Genomic DNA, 19,791 nt, shown 5'->3' on the forward strand with positions numbered 1-19,791 from the left:
AGAGAGAGAGAGAGAGAGAGAGAACGAGAGATCAGAGAGAGAGAGAGAGAGAGAGAGAGAGAACGAGAGATCAGAGAGAGAGAGAGAGAGAGAGAGAGAGAGAGAGAGAGAGAGAACGAGAGATCAGAGAGAGAGAGAGAGAGAGAGAACGAGAGATCAGAGAGAGAGAGAGAGAGAGAGAGAGAGAACGAGAGATCAGAAGAGAGAGAGAGAGAGAGAGAACGAGAGAGAGAGAGAGAGAGAGAGAGAGCGAGAGCGAGAGAGATCAGAGAGAGAGATCAGAGAGAGAGAGAGCGAGAGATCAGAGAGCGAGAGATCAGAGAGAGAGAGATCGAGAGAGAGAGATCGAGAGAGAGAGATCGAGAGAGAGAGATCGAGAGAGAGAGAGAGAGATCAGAGAGAGAGAGAGAGAGAGATCAGAGAGAGAGAGAGAGAGAACGAGAGATCAGAGAGAGAACGAGAGATCAGAGAGAGAGAGAGAGAGAGAGAGAGAACGAGAGATCAGAGAGAGAGAGAGAGAGAGAGAGAACGAGAGATCAGAGAGAGAGAGAGAGAGAGAGAGAGAGAGAACGAGAGATCAGAGAGAGAGAGAGAGAGAGAGAACGAGAGATCAGAGAGAGAGAGAGAGAGAGAGAGAGAGAGAACGAGAGATCAGAGAGAGAGAGAGAGAGAGAGAGAACGAGAGAACGAGAGAGAGAGAGAGAACGAGAGAGAGAGAGAGAGAGAGAGAGAGAGAGCGAGAGAGATCAGAGAGAGAGAGCGAGAGATCAGAGAGCGAGAGATCAGAGAGAGAGAGAGAGAGAGAGAGAACGAGAGAACGAGAGAGAGAGAGAGAACGAGAGAGAGAGAGAGAGAGAGAGAGAGAGAGAGAGAGCGAGAGAGATCAGAGAGAGAGAGCGAGAGATCAGAGAGCGAGAGATCAGAGAGCGAGAGATCGAGAGAGAGAGAGAGAGATCGAGAGAGAGAGAGATCGAGAGAGAGATCGAGAGAGAGATCGAGAGAGAGAGAGAGATCGAGAGAGAGAGAGAGATCGAGAGAGAGAGATCGAGAGAGAGAGAGATCGAGAGAGAGAGAGATCGAGAGAGAGAGAGAGAGAGAGAGGAGAGAGAGATCAGAGAGAGAGAGAGAGAGAGAGAGAGATCAGAGAGATCAGAGAGAGAGATCAGAGAGAGAGATCAGAGAGAGAGAGGAGAGAGAGAGAGAACGAGAGATCAGAGAGAGAGAGAGAGAAACGAGAGAGAGAGAGAGAGAACGAGAGAGAGAGAGAGAGAGAGAGAGAGAGAACGAGAGAGAGATCAGAGAGAGAGAGATCAGAGAGAGAGAGAGAGAGAGATCAGAGAGAGATCGAGAGAGAGATCAGAGAGAGATCGAGAGAGAGAGATCGAGAGAGAGAGATCGAGAGAGAGAGATCGAGAGATCGAGAGAGAGAGATCAGAGAGAGATCGAGAGAGATCGAGAGAGAGATCAGAGAGAGAGAGAGATCAGAGAGAGAGAGAGAGATCAGAGAGAGAGAGAGATCAGAGAGAGAGAGAGAGATCAGAGAGAGAGAGATCAGAGAGAGAGAGAGATCAGAGAGAGAGAGAGAGATCAGAGAGAGAGAGAGAGATCAGAGAGAGAGAGATCGAGAGAGAGAGAGAGATCGAGAGAGAGAGAGAGATCGAGAGATCGAGAGATCGAGAGAGAGAGATCGAGAGAGAGAGATCAGAGAGAGAGATCAGAGAGAGAGATCGAGAGAGAGATCAGAGAGAGAGATCAGAGAGAGAGAGAGATCAGAGAGAGAGAGAGATCAGAGAGAGAGAGAGATCAGAGAGAGAGAGATCAGAGAGAGAGAGAGATCAGAGAGAGAGAGAGATCAGAGAGAGAGAGATCAGAGAGAGAGAGATCAGAGAGAGAGAGATCAGAGAGAGAGAGATCAGAGAGAGATCGAGAGAGAGAGAGAGATCGAGAGAGATCGAGAGATCGAGAGAGATCGAGAGATCGAGAGAGATCGAGAGATCGAGAGAGATCGAGAGAGAGATCGAGAGATCGAGAGAGAGATCGAGAGATCGAGAGAGATCGAGAGATCGAGAGAGATCGAGAGATCGAGAGATCGAGAGATCGAGAGATCGAGAGATCGAGAGAGAGATCGAGAGAGAGATCGAGAGAGAGATCGAGAGAGAGATCGAGAGAGAGATCAGAGAGAGAGAGATCGAGAGATCAGAGAGATCGAGAGATCAGAGAGAGAGAGAGATCAGAGAGAGAGAGAGATCAGAGAGAGAGAGAGATCAGAGAGAGAGAGAGATCAGAGAGAGAGAGAGATCAGAGAGAGAGAGAGATCAGAGAGAGATCGAGAGAGAGAGAGAGAGATCGAGAGAGAGAGAGAGAGATCGAGAGATCGAGAGAGAGAGAGATCGAGAGAGAGAGAGATCGAGAGATCGAGAGAGAGATCGAGAGAGAGAGATCGAGAGAGAGAGATCGAGAGAGAGAGAGAGAGAGAGAGAGAGAGAGAGAGAGAGAGAGAGAGAGAGAGAGATCAGAGAGAGAAAGAGAGAGAGAGAGAGAGAGAGAGAGAGAGAGAGAGATCAGAGAGAGAAAGAGATCAGAGAGAGAGAGATCAGAGAGAGAGAGAGAACAGAGAGAGAGAGAGAACGAGAGAGAGAGAGAACGAGAGAGAGAGAGAGAACGAGAGAGAGAGAGAGAACGAGAGAGAGAGAGAGAACGAGAGAGAGAGAGAGAACGAGAGAGAGAGAGAGAACGAGAGAGAGAACGAGAGAGAGAGAGAACGAGAGAGAGAGAGAACGAGAGAGAGAGAGAACGAGAGAGAGAGAACGAGAGAGAGAGAACGAGAGATCAGAGAGAGAGAACGAGAGATCAGAGAGAGAACGAGAGATCAGAGAGAGAGAACGAGAGAGAGAAAGAGATCAATCATAGTCTTGCAATGATGTACCCAAATAAAATTTGTAATTTCACCCCCCACAGAGCTTTATTTTGGCGGTATTTGATTACCATTGCCATTTATTTTTTGTGCTAACAAAAAAAAAAAAATTTCTTCATAAATTTAGGCCAATTCTGCCACTTTTTTGGGGGGGGGGGATCCCCAAAAAACATATTGATTGATTTGTGCAAGTTATAAGGTCTACACACAATATATATTTTTTATTATACTAGTAAGGGCAGAGATTAGCGACAGAGGGACTGTGATATTGCGGCGGACATTCTGACACTTTGGGGGAACCAGTGATCACTGTACAAATGACACTGGCTGGGAAGGGGGTTAAACAGCAGTAACTACTATGGGGCAGTCAGCAAGTGGTTTATTCAGATCTTCCATCTTAGGAGATCTGTATTAGTATGTTCACACGGAACATACAGTATCTCACAAAAGTGAGTACACCCCTCACCTTTTTGTAAATATTTTATTATGTCTTTTCATGTGACAACACTGAAGAAATTACACTTTGCTACAATGTAAAGTAGTTAGTGTACAGCTTGTATAACAAGTCCGAGTGGAACGCAAGCAGGAAGGTGCACACCGCAGCGTTCTCACACGATTTGGACGTTGGACTACTCAGTACTTGCCTGATGTCTATCATTATTAGGATATGCGAACACATGCCTGATGCACTGTAAGTGTTACTCTGCTTTTACCTATTAAATTACTGAACGTATTACACGATGGAGTTTCTCCGTTTTCCTTTACCCTGAGTGAGGACCATTGGGGGGCTAATCTAAAAATTCCAATATCTCTCCTGCCCTGTGTGACCATCAAAGAGGAATCTTAAGAAGTGCCAAACACCAGTTTTAAGTTTTACTGACCCACATGCAGTACTGCTAAGGGGTCCACGTCATCTGGTCAGTGCATTCACAGGTGGGGTGTGGATCACAACAGATTGCATGAGGAAGCACAGATTGACACTTTATTTAGAAGAGAACACTGGGCACGGAATATATTCCTTCACTGGACACGTGCTTATTTTGGACCTTTCATTTTTTTTTTATATTTTTCCACTCAGAACAGGCCTCTCCATGGTCGACCAAAGAAGTTGAGTGCACGTGCTCAGCGTCATATCCAGAGGTCGTCTTTGGGAAATAGACATATGAGTGCTGCCAGCATTGCTGCACAGGTTGAAGGGGTGGGGGGTCAGCCTGTCAGTGCTCAGACCATACGCCGCACACTACATTAAATTGGTCTGCATGGCTGTCATCCCAGAAGGAAACCTCTTCTAAAGATGATGCATAAGAAAGCCTGCAAACAGTTTGCTGAAGACAAGCAGACTAAGGACATGGATTATTGGAACAATGTCCCGTGGTCTGATGAGACCAAGATAAACTTATGTGGTTCAGATGAAATACATACCAAATGGAGTTTGTGCGGCTTGTCCCCTCGCCTCTGTTCTATCAGGAGATGGTTTGGGGGCTGTGGAAGAAGACGAGGAGGATCAGAGAAGACAGGATCAAACCGCCTTTTTACACAATGCAGAGGATTAACCCCTTAGGTTCCACAGTAAGTATAATGGCCCGTACACACGATCCGAAAATCGGAGGAAAATTAACGCTTGTGAAAGGATCGGACGATAATCGGATCGTTAGTACACAGCTTACGAGAGGCGATCACGACAGTTCACCCGATATTATCCGGTCGTGCAAGCATAACAATTTTGATCGTATTATAACACATCGTACGATAATCGTATTATCAGTATGTTGTTCGTCCGAAAAAAAAATGGTGAGCAGTAGACATCATTTTCCCCTCACACGCTACAGCGTGGTTACGCATACCGGAAGCTAAGAATTATCGTCCGAGAAAATTCGTATCGTGAGTAACCTCTCCCGTTAAGCGAATATTATTGAGAGCTGCTAGAATACGAAAAATAACGGATGGAACGTCGCCCGATTTTCGGATCGTGTGTACTGGGCATAACAGGCATACTTTACTCCATATACAGACTGATTTTACTGTTGTGGGTTTAAAGCGAAAATACTTCTAAATAATATATAAATAATCCCTGTGACATGCTCCGCTCACGATTTACAAACTGACTATATTTAAAAAAGTGTACCCTTTGTGTTTTTTGTGCAGCATAGATTACTTTAAATCTCATAATTTACAATGCAGGCCACCCTGACTGTGGGCATCTGAAGCCTGCTGGGACTCAGAGTCGGTGCATGCTGGTTAGCCAGGGTGCACACCTCCTGATCTCGTGCATGTGCAGTGGGAAGTGCAGTTCCTGCCGCTGCCATTCGCTACCGATACAAAAGACTGAATGCCCACATTAAAAAAAGGCGCCCATCTCCTTCTTGCATTGTGTAATTTCCAGGTTGTGAAAACAATGCTAGCAGCCAGGGGAACCCATTGACTCCTGGGGATTGATGACACAGCTATCCCAGGAGCCAATGCAACTGAGGAAATGACATACCTCAGCACAGCAGGTTGGATGGAAGCACTGCCTTTGGTCTACAAAAAACAATTGAAAAAAAAAAAAAAAAAAAAAGTTTCCAAAAATGCATGGGGGTAAGGCGATTATTGCAGGCAAAGTGGTCATTTAGGGTGGAACTCTGCGTTAAAGCGGGAGTATACTCCGCTATATGTAAAAGGGGTATGGATATCTGCGCTCGGACAATTGGACTCAATAAAAGAACAATATGATCACATAAATATATAGAAATGCATATAAATCTGAATAGACAGGTGTAGGCAGCCAACTAAAAAGTGGATAAAACTTGGTAAGCATAAAAAGAAATGTAGTAGCGCCAAACACCATTAACATGTAAAAGCATCCAAAAAAGTCCAACCAAAGTCCATATATGGAAAAAGGGGACTGATAAAGGCGTCGGATGGACTGAAACATAATGTGCTAGAAATGTTCTATTGAATTTAGGTCAGGCAAGCGTGGGGACCATTCAATGCTATCAATCCCTTCAACCTCCAGGAACTGACTGCATACTCTCGCCACATGGGGCTGGGCATTGTCATGCACCAGGAAGAACCCAGGACCCACTGCACCAGCGTACGGATTGACAATGGGTCCAAGGATTTCATCCCGATACCTAATGGCGGTCAGGGTGCCATTGTCTAGTCTGTAGAGGTCTGTGCATCCTTCCATGGATTATGCCTCCCCAGCCCATCACTGACCCACCACCAAACCAATCAAGCTAAACGATGTTACAGGCAGTGTAACGTTCTCCACTACTTCTCCAGACCCTTTCACGTCGGTCACGAGCTCAGGGTGAACCTGCTCTCATCTGTGAAAAGCACGGGGAGCTAGTGGCAGACCTTCCAATTCTGGTGTTCAATGGCAACTGCCAATCAGGCTCTACAGTGCTGGGCAGTGAGCACAGGGCCCACTAGAGAACGTTGGGTCCTCATATAAGCCTTTATAAGAGTACAGCTTATCTGCGGACTATCCTTCCGCTTTCTGACGTCACTTCCGGTGTACTGCACTACGCGGTAGTGACGTCAGAAAGCGGAAGGATAGTCTGCAGATAAGCTGTCCTCTTATAAAAGGCTTATATATCTATCTTCGATTATATGCGAGTGCATTATATTTTGTTTAAATAAACTATTTTATTATGGAAATACTGTACTATGTAAGCACCTTATTTTGAGATCCGCCGAGAGTCCAGAGGGCATTCACCCTGATCCAGATAAGAGGCTATTACCATCCCCTGTCTGGAGCGATTAAGGAGAGGAGTTGAAAAGGAGAGTCATACAATTAAAAAGGCACATTCCCTTATATATTGAGGTGAGCGGCTAGCACACCCTTAGGGGTTTTAAGGATTGAGAAGCACCCCCTATCAACACTTGGTGAAAGGTGGAGGTCTAACAGCAAAAAAGGATGAATACCGCTTATGCGGGTTAAATAATTTGGACACTACAAGCACTTTTCTTACCCATAAGCACTAAGTTTAGTTTGCTTTTATATATCTATCTGCATCGATTGAACACTTGTCACTACTTTTTCACCTTCCAGTCTGTTTGGAATAGTAGTATAAAGCATAGACTGTTTTCTGGATATCAGCACTGTTGCACTATATATATATATATTTTTATATATCGAGAGTGATTCCACCAACATTGTTAAATTTATTTCTGAGTCACATATATGAGTGTATTTTTAAGGAATATTTAATGATTTGAACACCACCACAGAGATACTTTATTGATCTAAACATTTTTATTATCACACTATTTATTCACTATTTAGTTAGTTTTTTCCCTGTAGCGCGATAACCCCCCCCCCCCCTGCAAATGCTTGTTTATATATTGTCTGGTTCACAGAACGGGTATATGCAGCTTTAAGGGGCGTTACATATATACAAGAAATCCTCTAGACAGCGCGAGACTCACATCACCATTTATCCTATCTCCACCGCCGCCACTGCCGAAAAAAAAAAAAGTCCCGGTGTACTGCGTCTCCATGTAAAAAACCTGGAAGTGATGTCATAATATCACTTCCGGGTACTCGGCGTTGAATTAAAAAAAAAGACAGCATTCAAAACAGCCAATTTTGGCGTTTTGAATGCTTTTCGGTGCCGAGGAGGGATTTGGGTTCTTTAAGACCCCCAGATCCCTCCACAAGAGTACCTTTAGAAAAAAAAAAAAAAAATTTTTTTTTTTTACATGTCCAAAAATATCAGCAGATACCGATATCGGATGACCAAAATATCGGTATTAAAAAAAAAAAAAAAAAAAAAAATGTAATTATATATAATTTTTTTTTTAACTTTCTGCTATAAAAAACAGCTTTATCGGTCAAGGCCAATTTGTATTCTGCTACATATTTTTGGTAAAGAGAGAAAAAATTCCCAAAAAGCATATATTGATTGGTTTGCGCAAAGGTTACAGCCAGCGTCTACAAACTATGGGATAGATTTATGGACTTCAGTCTTTTTTGTTTTTTTTTTATTGTTGTTTTTATTAGCATTGGTGGCGATGAGCGATTTTTAGAGGGACAGGGACATTGCAGCAGACAAATCTGACACTAAGTGACACTTTTTGGGGAACCAGTGCTAAAAATATGTTACTGTATAAAAAAGGACACTGGCAGGGAAGGGGGTTAACACCAGGGGCAATCAAAGGTTTAAGTGTGCTCCTAGGGAGTGCTTTCTAACTGTGGGGGTAATGGACTGACTGCAGGGAGAAAGATCAGTGTTCCTGATTATTAGGAACACAAGATCTCTCTCTCCCCATCTAAATAGAACAGTGGTCCACCTTGTTTACATAGGCAGACCGCCTTTCTGTCATTCTGAACCATCACGGGTGGCCAGCGGCCGCTGGACCCACTAATTGGCTCCCGCTGTGTCCAATTACAGCAGGAGCGCGGCTCCGGCAACGCGTGCCCCCTAGAGCTTTTCTAAAAAGTCACGTATTAGGTACGTAATTTTGCACTTAAGAGCTGCCCTGCCGCAGTAAATTTATGTGGAGCGGTCCTTAAGTGGTTTAAAAAAAAAGCGTTCCTTTAATTATTTTGAGCAGTTTATACAATTTTTTTTTTTTTTTTTAGTAGAGACCCCAAGAAATAAAAGACGGTTGATGCAAATTTTTAGGTCACACGGTATTTGCGCAGCAAATTAAACGAGATTTTTTTGGGGGGGACCAAATAATAAAAAAAAAAAAAAAAAAAAAAAAAAAAAAAAAAAAAAGTTAGCCCAATTTTTTTGTAGAATGTGAAAGATGATGCTATGCCGAGTAAATAGATATGAACACATCCCGCTTTAAAGTTGCACACACTCATGGAATGATGCTAAACATTGGTACTTAAAATCTCCATAGGTTATGCGTTAACATTTTTTTACAGGTTACCAGAGTTACCGTGGAGGTCTAGTGCTAGAAATATTGCTCTCATTCTAACATTTGCGGCGATACCTCACATGTGTGGTGTGAATTCCGTTTACATATGCGGGTATGTAGTCGCTTCTGTGTGCGAAAACACAGGGACAAGGGCACTTTTTTTTTTCACACTTTCCCTTTAATTTTTGATCACTTTTATTCCTATTAGAAGAAATGTAAAACATCCCTTGTAAGAGGAATAAGGCATGACAGGTCCTCTTTATAGAGATATGGGTTCCATAAGATCCCACATCGCTCCTCTAGGCTGAAAAGCCAGAGATTTAAAAAAAAAAAAAAAACAACGGGATTTTTGACTTACCGTAAAATCCTTTTCTCTTAAGTTCATTGACAGACACAGTCTCTGATCTTCATATCAGTAGGGTTATGCTGCTCCCTACAGGGAGTAGGACACTAGGCAGTAAAAAAAGTTCTGGCTATGCCTATGGGCAGTCCCAGGGGATATACCCTCTCTTCCTGCATATATTAGTTTTGTATCAAAAGCAGTGTCAGAGAAGTAATACCAACCCAAAATAGAGGGGTGGGTACTGCGTCCGTCAATGAACTTGAGGAAAGGCTTTTACGGAAAGTCAAAAATCCAGTTTTCTCTATCGTTCATTGACGGACGCAGTCTCTGATCTTCATATCAGGGACATCCCAAAGAAGAAGTGCCATAAAATGAGGGGTGGGAACAGCAGAAAAAAAAAAAAATAAGTCCAAGGCTAAACATACGACTCATCAGAACAAGATGAGGCCCACCTGAAAATAGTAAAACACCCTCAAGGAAGGCCAAAAAGCCCCCTAAACAGCAGCCTGTAAACCTTTGTGGCCAAAAGAGGCATCTGCAGATGCAAGCACATCCACCTTATAAAATTTGGTGAACAGACGACCAGGTAGCCGCCTTGCAAACCTGAAGCACAGAAGCCTGATGGCGAAAAGCTCAGGAAGCAGCAAGCGCACGAGTAGAATGTGCCTTTACAGGGAAAGGAGGAACCTGACCCTTAATTGAATAAGCCTGTACCACTGTCTGTCTGATCCATCTGGAAATAGTTGCAGCAGACACAGGAAGCCCTTTTTTTTGCACCATCCGTGATTACAAACAGCAAATCAGACTTCCGAATAGACGTAGTCTGCAACTAGCCTGACAAGGACAGCGTACCAGGCTCCACGAGGCCAGTCCGGAGCCACAAGTATGACCGGAATGCCTTCCTTCTTGATTGTGCAAATCCCTTCCCCCTTGATTCTGCAAAGAAGTCTTGGCAGCAACTTGAGAGGAGGAAAGGCATACATCAGCTGATACTAACCCCACAGGGCCACCAGCACGTCTGCCAGAGGGACCCTGGACCGGGCAGCAAACCTCTGTACTTTTCTGTTGATCCGAGACGCCAAACAGATCTACATCTGGAGTGCCCAAACAAAGGCACAACTGCTGGAACACCTCCGGATTGAGGGACCATTCCCCTGCATCCAAGGCCTGTCGACGGAGGTAATCCGCCTGCCAATTTTCCACTCCTGAAATTTGAACAGCGGAGAGAGCTGGAACAGAGTTCCACCCATCGAAGTATGCCTGCCACTTCCAATGCCGCAAGGACACTTTTGGTGCCCCTTTGGTGATTGACCTAGGCCATTGCATTGTCCGATTGAGTGCGCACTGGACAACCCTGCAGGTTCTCTGTCCAGTGGACTAGGCAAAGCTGGATTACTCAGCTCCAGAACATTGATTGGTAACCTGGATACTTCCTGGGGCATGACTCCTTGAGCAGACAACCTGCAGCAAAATCCTCCCCACCCAGACAGACTAGCATCCGTGGTGACAATTGTCCAATATATAGGAAGGACGATTTCCCTTGTTTGAGCATCGGACAAAGAAGCCAACAGATCAGGGACTCCCTGGTCACCTGGCTCAGCTTGATCCGATTGTCCAGGGAAGCTAAATTTTTGTTCCATTTAAGAAGGATTTCCTTCTGGAGGTTTCTAGAGTGGAATTGAGCGAAAGGGGACAGCTTTGAAGGATGACACCATCAGTCCCAGAAGAGCCGCCTCAAGCAGCGTTACAGCGTCTCAGTCATCTCGCAGCAGCCAACGTCGCGCCACAACATCTGGCCGGCTAAAAAATATTTAAACAGGTCTGGGAGCACCAAACCTCCCTAACCCACTGGTTCTTAAAGAGCTCCAAGCCCAATCCTGGGGTGGGTCGATGGCCATAGACATGAACAGAACAAACTATGGATACGTTTAAAATAGGAACTAGGGATCCAAATGGGGGAGTTACGCAAAAGATAAAAACACCGGTAAGAGCTTCATTTTTATAAGGTTGATACGGCCAATTTGAGAGAGACGCAACTGTCGCCATGCATCAAGCTGTGTTCTAACCCTTGCGAGAAGCAGGAGGAGATTCAACTACATATAATCACCAACTCTAGGTGAGATAAGGATGCCCAGGTATTTGAATTCAAAACCCAGGGAAAGGTACCAGGCCCATCTGTGATCTGGCCCCAGCATCTATAGGCATTACACTGGACTTCTCCCAATTGACACGCAGGCCAGAAAACCCCTCGAACACGGACAAGATCTCAAAAACCGCTTGAAGCGACTGCCCCGGATCTTGCAAGAATAGAAAAATATCATCTGCATAGAGTTAACCAGTGTTAATTTAGTCGACTAAAATTAAAACAATTCAGATGACTAAAGATACGACAAACTAAAATGGCATTTTAGTCATAAGACTAACTAAAACTAAATTGAAAACCGACAATCAAAATGAACACTACTCTGCTGGCCATTTCTAAATCGGCAACACAATTCCATCCAGAGCCTGTAATAATCGCACATTAAAGTTTAAACATGTATTGCACCACCGCTTAAGCATAAGTAAGGGGCATCTCCTAAGCTGCTGAAAAGAGAAAAAAAATTAAGAAAAAGCCTTTTCTTATAGTTTTTCTTAATGCTGGTAATATATTCAGGTAATATGTGCAATGACATTACAGCCAACAGAGTTAACAGTTTTTTTTTTTTTTTTGTATTTTAAAGTTGCACTTCTGTTTGTGAAAAAGCAAAATTGTTCTTTGTTTATGAAACTCAGTTTATAAAGATGTTATACAGTCAGGTCCATAAATATTGGGACATCTACAATTCTTATCTTTTTGGCTCTATACACCACCACAATGGATTTGAAATTAAACAAACAAGATGTGCTTTAACTGCAGACTTTCAGCTTTAATTTGAGGGTATTTACATCCAAATCAGGTGAACGGTGTAGGAATTACAACAGTTTGTATACAGTGGGTACGGAAAGTATTCAGACCCCCTTACATTTTTCACTCTTTGTTATATTGCAGCCATTTGCTAAAATCATTTAAGTTCATTCTTCTTCCTCATGAATGTATACACAGCTCCCCATATTGACAGAAAAACACAGAATTGTTGACATTGTTGCAGATTTATTAAAAAAGAAAAACTGAAATATCACATGATCCTAAGTATTCAGACCCTTTGCTGTGACACACATATATTTAACTCAGGTGCTTTCCATTTCTTCTGATCATCCTTGAGATGGTTCTACACCTTCATTTGAGTCCAGCTGTGTTTGATTATACTGATTGGACTTGATTAGGAAAGCCACACACCTGTCTATATAAGACCTTCCAGATCACAATGCATGTCAGAGCAAATGAGAATCATGAGGTCAAAGGAACTGCCTGAAGAGCTCAGAGACAGAATTGTGGCAAGGCACAGATCTGGCCAAGGTTACAAAAAGATTTCTGCTGCACTTAAGGTTCCTAAGAGCACAGTGACCTCCATAATCCTCAAATGGAAGACGTTTGGGACGACCAGAACCCTTCCTAGAGCTGGCCGTCCGGCCAAACTGAGCTATCGGGGGAGAAGAGCCTTGGTGAGAGAGGTAAAGAAGAACCCAAAGATCACTGTGGCTGAGCTCCAGAGATGCAGTCAGGAGATGGGAGAAAGTTGTAGAAAGTCAGCCATCACTGCAGCCCTCCACCAGTCGGGGCTTTATGGCAGAGTGGCCCGACGGAAGCCTCTCCTCAGTGTAAGACACATGAAAGCCCGCATGGAGTTTGCTAAAAAACACCTGAAGGACTCCAAGATGGTGAGAAATAAGATTCTCTGGTCTGATGAGACCAAAATAGAACTTTTTGGCCTTAATTCTAAGCGGTATGTGTGGAGAAAACCAGGCACTGCTCATCACCTGTCCAATACAGTCCCAACAGTGAAGCATGGTGGTGGCAGCATCATGCTGTGGGGGTGTTTTTCAGCTGCAGGGACAGGACGACTGGTTGTAATCGAGGGAAAGATAAATGCGGCCAAGTACATGGATATCCTGGACAAAAACCTTCTCCAGAGTGCTCTGGACCTCAGACTGGGCCGAAGGTTTACCTTCCAACAAGACAATGACCCTAAGCACACAGCTAAAATAACGAAGGAGTGGCTTCACAACAACTCCGTGACTGTTCTTGAATGGCCCAGCCAGAGCCCTGACTTAAACCCAATTGAGCATCTCTGGAGAGACCTAAAAATGGCTGTCCACCAACGTTTACCATCCAACCTGACAGAACTGGAGAGGATCTGCAAGGAGGAATGGCAGAGGATCCCCAAATCCAGGTGTGAAAGACTTGTTGCATCTTTCCCCAAAAGACTCCTGGCTGTATTAGATCAAAAGGGGGCTTCTACTAAATACTGAGCAAAGGGTCTGAATACTTAGGATCATGTGATATTTCAGTTTTTCTTTTTTAATAAATCTGCAACAATGTCAACATTTCTGTGTTTTTCTGTCAGTATGGGGTGCTATGTGTACATTCATGAGGAAGAAGAATGAACCTAAATGATTTTAGCAAATGGCTGCAATATAACAAAGAGTGAAACATTTAAGGGGGTCTGAATACTTTCCGTACCCACTGTATGTGCCTCCCACTTTTTAAGGGACTTGGTGAGACCTCCTCACCAAGAATTGCTCGTAAACCACTAGACCTATTCATATAGCTGCCTTGGGTTCGCTATACAGCAAAGCTATCCATTTGAGGAAGTTACTGCCAAACCCCATGTGACACAAGACCGCCAGTATGTAATTCCAGTCAACTGAGTCAAAGGCTTTCGCCAAATCTAAGGACACCACAACCCGTGCTCCAATATGAGGCATGGTCTATTTGTAGATGTGCGAATAGCCTGCGCAAATGAGTGTGTCGATTTCTGAGGGATAAAACCCGCCTGGTCAATGTCCACTAGAGATACAATAATGCCGGACAGTCGAGTAGCTAATATCCAGGGGATCCTTTCCCGATTTGGGGAGTAAGATGACCTGGGCCTCCAAAAGCAAAGCCAGGAGCAGCACATGTTCCAAGCAATAGAAAAATAGACTATGAAGTCTGAGAGCAACAGTATCCATATGAGCCATGTACCACTCCACGCAGAAGCCGTCAGGGCCAGGAGATTTATGAGGCGGAAAGGCTTTGATTGCTGATTCAGTTTCATGGGTGGAAATGTCCACTTCCAGGCCATCTCTCTCCCCCTCCGAAAGTTTAGGGACATGTGTAGGGATGCCAGATCCTGTGCCTGATGCGGCAGAATGGGCGCATACACCTGTTTGTAATACGAAACGGGAAAAAAAATAGGAATGCTGCGACTCAGGCCTAGACCCGGTTATAGGTGACCTGGCAGAACGTTTAACTTGTGGGGTCAGTCCCCATCCAGTGGGACTATGTAGTGGCCAACCCAGCGCGGAGCTAAGTTGGCCGGCTGGAGTCACCATTGGCTCTATACATCCAGCCCATCGCCCAGAGATCCCAGCAAGGAGCTAGGTCCTTACTCCTGACTAGGCAGATTAAAACTGACATCGTATGCAAAAAGAGAAAGGGTGTACCCTCTAGGACTGCCGATAGGCTTAGCCAGACCTTTTTTCTGCCTAGTGTCTTACTCCTGCATATCAGTAGGGTTATGTTGCCCCCTATAGATCAGAGACTGCATCTGTCAATGAACGATAGAGAAAAAGTGTTTACATGGGTCAGGGCCAGAAGTGACGGTCATGATGTCGCTTCCGGCCTCAAAGTCATCTGGTCCTCAGTCAGCTCTATGGTAAACTTCCACTCCCACCGCCTGTAAAAAACAATCTAGAGGCGAAAAAGCCTTCAATTGTTTTTACTGTGCAGGGAATCGCCCGCTGAAAACAAAGATATCTGGATGATGCCTGCAGCCATCATTCAGATATCGCCACTTCAAGTCCCTGACGTCATAGGACGTGAACCCGGGTGAAGTGGTTAAAGAGGAAGTAAACCCTCCTCGGGAAGTTGTACCTATAGGTAAGCCTTATCATAGGCTTACCTATAGGTACTGTAAATATCTCCTAAACATGTACCGTTTAGGAGATATTTACCTTTAATGCAGCCAGTGACGTCACTGGCGCATGCGCTCTGAAGGAACGGCTGATCGTGCCGTTCCTTCAGAGCCCCGTGCGCGGGAGTGATGTCACCGCGGCTCCGGCCAATCAGATGGCCGGATGCCGCGATCCCGGAAGACGGGCGACTGAACATGTCGCTCGTCATACAGGTGAGTGAGCGGCACGGCGGGGGCTCGTTCTAAGGTAAGTATTTCATAATGAGCTAGTATGCGAAGCATACTAGCTCATTATGTGTTTCTCTTGCAGGTTGTCAGAAAAAAAAAAAAAATTTTAAACGAGTTTACAACCTCTTTAACCACTTAAGCCCTGGAGGATTTGACTGCTCAAAGACCAGGCCCTATTTTCTGTTCGGCACTGCGTTACTTTAACAGACAATTGCACGGTCATGCGACGCTGTACCCAAATTAAATCGACGTCCTCCCCCCCCCCCTCACCCCCCACAAACAGTGCTTTCTTTTGGTGGAATTTGATCACCTGTGCAATTTTTATTTTTTGCGCTATAAACCAAAAAAAAAAAAAAAAAAGCAACAATTTTGAAAAAAATAACAATATTTTTCACATTTTTTTTATATGAAATTTAAAAAAAAAAAAAAAAAAAAATGTAAAAAAAAAATATCAAAATTTTTTAACATTTTAGGCTTATCTGTTTTCTGCTACATATTTAAAAATCGCAATAAGCGTATTTTTATTGGTTTGCGCAAAAGTTATTGCGTTTACTAACTACGGGAAAGATTTGTCATTTTTTTTTTAACTAGTAATGGCGGCAATCTGATTTTTTTTGCGGGACTGCGACATTGTGGCGGACAGATCGGACCCCTGACTGACATTTGACACTTTTGGGGGTACCAGTGACATTACTACAGTAATCAGTGCTATAAATATGCACTGTTACTGTAAAAATGACACTGGCAGGGAAGGGGTTAATTTTATTGGTGATCAAGGGGTCAAATGTGTCCCTGGGGGCGTAATTCTAACTGTTAGGGGGTGTGGCTAGTGAAGTAATTACAGAGACATACGATCCTACATAGCAGGATCGCATAGTTTCTGTAATTCCTTCAGGGAGAATGACAGACGGCTGTGTTTACATCAGCCGTCTGTCTTTCTTCCACTCCTGAGAGAGATCGCGAGTGGCCGGCGGACACCGAAGCCGCCGGTCACACGCGCAGGCTAGGCAGGGAACAAGCGGGGGCGGGAGCGCGCCACCGCGCGCTTGCCCGCTACAGGCTCGCGGGCGAGCGACGTACCCATACGTCACTTTGCCTGTAGGGGGCTGACTGCCGCAGTATATAGTCTTGCGGCAGTCGGCAAGTGGTTAATGTGTGTATACACACATAGCAATACAGATGTCATATGCTAAGTATACACACACACTGTATTACTATGTCTGCATGCACTTTAGGCTTCGTTCACATCCTGGCGTTGCTATTACAGGCGTTTTTAGATTGACTAGAGACCAGTGGAAAACACCTGTAATCTGCCCAAAAAGAAGCTCATGTACTTTTTTGAGCGTTGGGCGTTTTGCTCACGGCGTCAAAACGCTCAGAAGTGAACAGGGGCCATTGAAATGAATAGGATTTGTCTTGTTGGGCGTTTTGAGAGCTGATCCTAGAGCAGAAAAACGCCCCCAAAACGCCTACATGTGAACGGAGCCTAAAGTGGTTCTAAAGGCTCAAGGTTTTTTCCATTAATGCATAAAACAAAAAAAAAAACACACCGGGACTAACCAGCAGCGGCTGTCCTTCCCTGTTCATCCCTGTGTGCCCGACAGACACAGGAAACCACGTATTGCTTGGATGTCCTCTCGAATGAATACAACCAATGTTTCCATATACCTTGGGACACTTTAGTGTTAGGCCCCTTTCACACTATCCGTCCGGACGGATTCCGTTTTTCTCAGCGAGGGATCGAGCCGCTGATTCCCTGCTGAGCATCAGGAGGACAGCTGTGTCTCCGCGCTGTGTGCGGAGACACAGCTCTCAGTTGCCCATGCATCTCTATGGGGTAAATCGGATGGGAGCGGACCGGTCCGTTCTCATCCGATCCCATCCGCTGGACGGATGGAAAATAGGGTTTCCATCCGTCCAGATTTGACAGATCGGATGTCAGCGGACATTTCTCCGCTGCCATCCGATGCCCCATAGGAATGCATGGGGGGACTGTTCAGATCCGCCAAAAGATCCAGAGATGGATCTGAACGGTCCGCCTGTCTGAAAGGGGCCTTACAGGCTTTGCCATTAATTTGGAAGCCATTTGATTCTGGTGTGCGGGCATTCCCCTTTGTTTTCACTGTCGGTGTCTCTACTCACTAAGGATTTGGGAAGATTGGCTTTTTCAAGCATGCTGGAACTTATGGTGCTTTTTCTTTGGAGAATGTTCGTTTAATAACCGGCATTTATTTATTTTGCACATTTGGCAAACTTTTATATACATAAAGTATCTCACAAAAGTGAGTTTAACCCGCTCACATTTTTGTAAATATTTTAATATCTTTTCATGTGACAACACTGAAGAAATGACACTTTGCTATGTAAAGCAGTGAATTTTCAGCTTGTATAACAATGTACATTTTCTGTCCCCTCAAAATAACACACAGTCATTAATGTCTAAACTGCTGGCAACAAAAGTGAGTACACCCTTAAGTGAAAATGTCCAAATTGGGCCCAAAGTGTCAATATTGTGTGTGGCCACCATTGTTTTCCAGCACTGCCTTAACCCTCCTGGGCATGGAGTTCACCAAAGCTTCATAGGCTGCCATTGGAGTCCTCTTTCACTCCATGACTTCACAGAGCTGGTGGATGTTAGAGACCTTGCGCTCCTCCATCTTCCATTTGAGGATGCCCCACAGATGCTCAATAGGGTTTAAGTCTGGAGACATGCCTGGCCAGTCCACCACCTTTACCCTCAGCTTCTTTATCAAGCAGTGGTCATCTTGGAGGGGTGTTTGGGGTTATGTTGTAATACTGCCCTGTGGCCCAGTCTCTGAAGGCAGAGGATCATGCTCTGCTACAGTTTCCAGAATGCTTGCTGAGGACACCTCCCCAGCTGGACAGACTGGCATCCGTGGTGACCATTGTCCAATACAAGGGGAGGATGTTCCCAGCCGAAGCGCCGGAAAATGAAGCCTCCATCATCAAGGACTCCCTAGTTCCCCAACTCAGCCGGATCTGATTTTCCAGAGACTGGAGAGTCTTGTCCCATTTGGTCAGAATCTCACTTGTCCACGGGTCTAGAGAAGCCTGATCTTGCCTGACCAGGTTCTTTGGATCCTCCTGAAGAGGCCCTTAAAAGGCTTCGAACCCTTGTCAGTTGACCCTTCGGTACGAAAAAAAAATAAAACAAACAACTTCCTATGAGCTGAGAAGGGGGGCCCATATCTACGCTCTTCCCCCCCCCCGTAAGACCTTGCGGCGCACCCCCCCCCAGGACCCCAACACCAGTCAGTGCCCTGCCCCCACCCCAGGAAAGTGGCCAGACCACCCCCATCGTATGTGGAGGGGGGGCAGGATGAGGGACTCGGCAAGAGGGGGTACCTGCAGGGAGTGGAACCTGTGGGTCCGACCGTCCCAAGGAGGGGCCCACATCTATCCCAAAGTCCTCCAGGGGGAGAGGGGGGGGAACCACTATTCACCATACTGGGAACCAGGGAGGCACTGCTCCAGACAGAACCCCTCTCCATCGAAATGGGGGGGGGGCTGTCGGCCAGGAGGGACGCTGCGACTTAGGCCGAGACTCGGTCGTATTCGACCTCACGAGGGGGTTTAACTCACAGGCCAGCCCCCGTCCAGTGGGGCTATGTTGCGGCTGACCTAGCGCGGACCTGAGGTCTGGGCGCACTCATTGGCCAGATTGGGGTGACCACTGGATCTAGATTATCCAACCCGTTGCCAAGTCCGGCAGTTGATTGTAGATCTCACAGGGGAAAAAAAAAAAAAAAAACCCAGGAGAAAAAAAATAAATAAATTCCATCCAAAAAGAAAAAAACATTTCCCAAGACCAGAGATCCCAGCAAGGAACTAGGTCCTTACTCCTAACTAGGCAGAAAACAATCTGAGTGGCTATAGCAGAGAGAGGGAATATACCCCCTAGGACTGCCCATGGGTGTAGCTAGAACTTTTTTCTGCCTAGTGTCCTACTCCTGTAGGGGCAGTATAACCCAATTATTATGAATACCAGGAGCTGTATCCATCAATGAACAAAAGAGAGAAAAAAAAAAAAAAGGCATTGCACTATGGATCTGAATTCAACACAATATTTACATAGAGAACTTTGAGTTTGGACAAATTTGGGTAAAAAGGGGTCATATTACCAGTCTTTCGCTAAAAGTAGCCAGTGGTGAGCGATCAATACCAACAATTGTCTTTTGCACCAGGAGAACACTACATTGTGCAACAATTAGATGGTAAACGATGTGTAAGTGTATATCATATGGCATATATATATATATATATATATATATATATATATATATATATATATATATATATATATATATATATATATATATATATATATATATATATATATATATATATATATATATAAAGGGTGCTGAGAAAAATTCATGCACAATGAAGAG

The 19,791-nt window shown here is 44.8% G+C and overlaps 1 protein-coding gene across 1 annotated transcript in view; it reads right to left on the reverse strand.

The window, feature by feature from the left end:
* KMT5A (lysine methyltransferase 5A) overlaps positions 1–19,791 on the reverse strand; it is a 44,850-nt gene that overhangs the window by 20,672 nt on the left and 4,387 nt on the right. The window contains exon 2 of the mRNA XM_082275780.1: positions 4,337–4,396. Coding sequence (XP_082131906.1) covers positions 4,337–4,396 — 60 coding nt within the window. The remainder of the gene's footprint in view (positions 1–4,336; positions 4,397–19,791) is intronic.

The sequence above is a fragment of the Pelophylax lessonae genome, assembly GCF_965119305.1.
Source record: "Pelophylax lessonae genome assembly, chromosome: 1".
Lineage (NCBI taxonomy): Eukaryota > Metazoa > Chordata > Amphibia > Anura > Ranidae > Pelophylax > Pelophylax lessonae.